The following is a 3,477-nucleotide window of genomic DNA, read 5'->3' as shown; positions in this document are numbered from 1 at the left end:
AAAGCATTATGTGCTGTTTGGACCACCGTGCTAATAACTGGTAAAATAAGAATTAGGTGTATGAGCTGTAACAAATCTCTTAGATATCTGTCTAATCGAATGCCTTTTTTCTGTCCTCTACAGTTTCTATTTGACTAGTATATATGATCACTCCATCTTTGAGGCCTTCAGTAAAGTTGTCCAGAAGCTCATCCCTCAGCTTCCCACGCTGGAGAACCTTCTCAACATCTTTATATCTGTATGTGTCTCTACCTCAAGACTCTAATGCTTCTAGATAGGCCATGCTGTTTAAATGATATTTGCACCTTAATAAAGTTCCATTTCCTCTTTGGTCACTCCATTATTGTCATTATGAAGAATATATAGTGTTGTTGATGTAGTGGAAATGGCTTATTCATTTTCCATCTCTGATTCAGTCATGCTCATGCATGTTTTATTATCCTCTCTATGCTGTTAGATCCCATATCAAACCCTGCAGGGCATTATGCAACGTGTGCGTGTATGTGTGTTTCTCTGCTAATAGAATTCAGGGATTGAGAAGGCCTTCCTGTTTGACGTCGTCAGTAAGATTTACATCGCCACCGACAGTTCACCAGTGGACATGCAGTCCTATGAGCTCTGCTGTGACATGATCGATGTGGTCATCGACGTCTCCTGTATTTACGGGTGAGCCTTTTATATTATTTCTGCTTGGAGTACATGCACAATACATACAAACACAATATATCTATATCCATCTATCCATCTCTCTATTGACTCAAATTTCACCCACATCCCTCTTTTGCTCATGAGAGCGCTTTAAAACTTTATATTCCCCAATTCTCTTAACTTGCAGAACCTACTAATTTCCTTTATTGTGGATGGTTTTAAATTAAGGAAATGTGACAGACCATATACCTTATTTTTATTTGTCACAATGGTGAAAAGCATTTTGAATTACTGTATACTGTAAATGACTCAAGTTGGATCCAATTTCAATCCAATGTTAATTCCATTTTAATAATACATATAACTTCTCAAATAACATAATGTAACATCCATACAAATATACATAAACAATGTAGTTTTTCCCTTAAGAAGAGGAGTTGACATGTTCCTAACATTATTTTTAGTGTGCTTGTTGTGTGTTTTGATCATATAGATTAAAGGAGGATGGCACTGGCAGTGCATATGATAAGGAGTCTATGGCCATCATCAAACTCAACAACACCACAGTGCTCTACCTGAAAGAGGTCACCAAGTTCCTCGCCCTGGTCTGCATCCTGAGAGAAGAGAGCTTTGAGCGCAAAGGTACACCACAGCAATAGTTATGTCGGTGTCTTTCATACTAGTGGTTTTCGGTTATTTTTAATTCTCCTATTTGTGCCACAGGATTAATAGACTACAATTTCCACTGTTTCCGGAAAGCCATTCATGAGGTGTTCGAGGTGGGCGTTTCCACCTCAAGGACAAGCACTCAGCCAGCTGGCACCCCTCTCATGAAGACTGTTGCCTTAAACGGAACCCCCAGGAGCACTGTGTAGAAAGATAGCGATAAAGACAATGATGAAAAGTGTGGAGACGAAGGAAAATGTAACAAAAGAGAGAGACTACAAGATGGGTCGCATTCTTTATGCCGACCATCATTACTGCTCCCAAACGCTTTACAAGCAAAAGAGTTTGAAAGTCATTAAAATAAACTTGCTGCAGTGGGTGGGACAGAAAAATATAACGTGGGCAAGCTTGCAAAGCTACAGATGGATGGAAGGGAAAAGGCACAAAAGAAGGTGGAACACTTTTTTTTGTGACTAAAAGGCATTAACAAACTGTTCCTCAAAAAAACAAGTAACAATGTGCAAGTCACTGAGGAAAAAAACAAAAGTACAGCAAGAAACCTCTCACCCTGTCAGGCCAAACCGCCTGACAACTTGGATGAATGCTGTATGATACTCTGCTGGTCACTTAACACAGTAGCCAAGTTTAAACGCATACCTGGTTTACTCCTCAACACGTGAATGTGGCAGACTTCTGTGAACATTTGTGGTGCACAAAATTTGAGCGTACACTTCTGAAGCCTTACATAGAGGAGGCCTGTCTGATGCAAGCCGTTGCCACACATGCATACTCGGTCACCTAAACAGCCCATGTATTGTGTATGAAAGGTTAGTAAAGGGATTGAAATGTGGTTTTGAATTTGTCTTGAGTGTGTGTGTGTGCACATGCATGTATGCAGTGGAGAGGGATATGCACCAGTTTGATGGCCCAGAGATGTTGTGAAGTCACACATGGGAGAGCGTTTGCGACTCCGAAGACTGAGAAAGAGCTGTACCGTTCCATTTGACCTCTGGAACACTGTGATTGCACTTACCTCGGAGGATGTCAGGGATCATAACTAACAAAATTCAAACTGCTATGCTGTACTGTTGCCGTCCAGTTACGTTACGGCATCCTTGGCGTGTAGCTCATGCAATCCGAGGACATTGTAGGATGAACTTGAATTACTTACATTCCGGTTCTGAGGTGCCAATGCAGTTTTGCTCAGATTTAAAACGTTGCTTTCACTCTTCCAATCACCAATCAGCATGTTGTTTGTGATTCGGAGAAAAATCTGCTATAAAATAAAGAAATTAAGGATAAGTGAAGTGACAGGACATTTGAATTGATTGTCTTGCAATCAGCTCCATCTTTTCTAATTTCATTTAATGATAACTAAAACAGAAACTGATCTTCAAGCTTGCTTGTGATTCTTGTTTCTCAGACTACATATAGGACACAAATTATGCTTGTCTTGCGTTTTGCCAAAGGTGTTATCATTCACAAGAAATAAAACATGTACACACCGGAAAGAATATTAATGTGCTGTCATTGATTTGGTCCCAGATTTAATTTAGAAATACTTAGGTCTTGTAATTATTATAGATTATTAACTGATTATGCTTAATTGAGACCTGTCACTTAATTGGGACCACACTTGCTGAAGGGAGAAAAAAAGTCATATGTGCACAAATCATCAAAGAACAGTTCGTTCAAAAATACAATAGGTTTCCTGTTGGTCCAGAAAAGCTAAGTATGGCATCAGCGATTATAGTTTTGATTCCTAGAAAATTCACAAGCTGGTAAAATGTATTCCTTGATTGAAATGTAGGTCGATCTAGTAAATGCATACATTAATTGTATTTAATCACTCATATGTCATTTTTTTTTTGAGAATATCGAGCTTCATAATGACGAAAAACACTACAGAAGTATCATAAAAGTAGTCCATATGACTCTTATTAAATATTCCGAGTCATAAAAATGTTGTGCGTCAAACAGACTGAAATTTAAGTCCTTAATATCCACAGAAAAGTCTTGACATTGGAGGGGTCATGAAGTGACGTTCGAATCACAAACCAATCGTTCTTTAGAGCCAAATCTTTTCCAGTTCACACAATCGGTTTGGATGATTCATTCACGTATCGGATCGGAATGATCCGGTTTTAGTTCAACCTACTGCCT

At 38.9% G+C, this 3,477-nt stretch overlaps 1 protein-coding gene across 1 annotated transcript in view; it reads left to right on the top strand.

Annotated features, from left to right (window-relative positions):
- The window catches only part of LOC107700741 (ras-related GTP-binding protein C-like), an 11,116-nt gene extending 8,954 nt beyond the window's left edge, over positions 1-2,162 (top strand). Inside the window, exons 4-7 of the mRNA XM_016502529.1 lie at positions 124-238; positions 524-666; positions 1,142-1,290; positions 1,372-2,162. Of these exons, the coding sequence (XP_016358015.1) occupies positions 124-238; positions 524-666; positions 1,142-1,290; positions 1,372-1,523 (559 nt within the window). The 3' untranslated portion in view covers positions 1,524-2,162. The remainder of the gene's footprint in view (positions 1-123; positions 239-523; positions 667-1,141; positions 1,291-1,371) is intronic.
- The last annotated feature ends 1,315 nt before the right edge of the window (positions 2,163-3,477 follow it).

The sequence above is a fragment of the Sinocyclocheilus anshuiensis genome, unplaced genomic scaffold, assembly GCF_001515605.1.
Source record: "Sinocyclocheilus anshuiensis isolate Anshui unplaced genomic scaffold, SAMN03320099.WGS_v1.1 scaffold782, whole genome shotgun sequence".
Classification (NCBI taxonomy): Eukaryota; Metazoa; Chordata; class Actinopteri; order Cypriniformes; family Cyprinidae; genus Sinocyclocheilus; species Sinocyclocheilus anshuiensis.
Note: the sequence above shows the minus strand (reverse complement) of the source record. Positions and strands in the feature narration are given on the sequence as shown.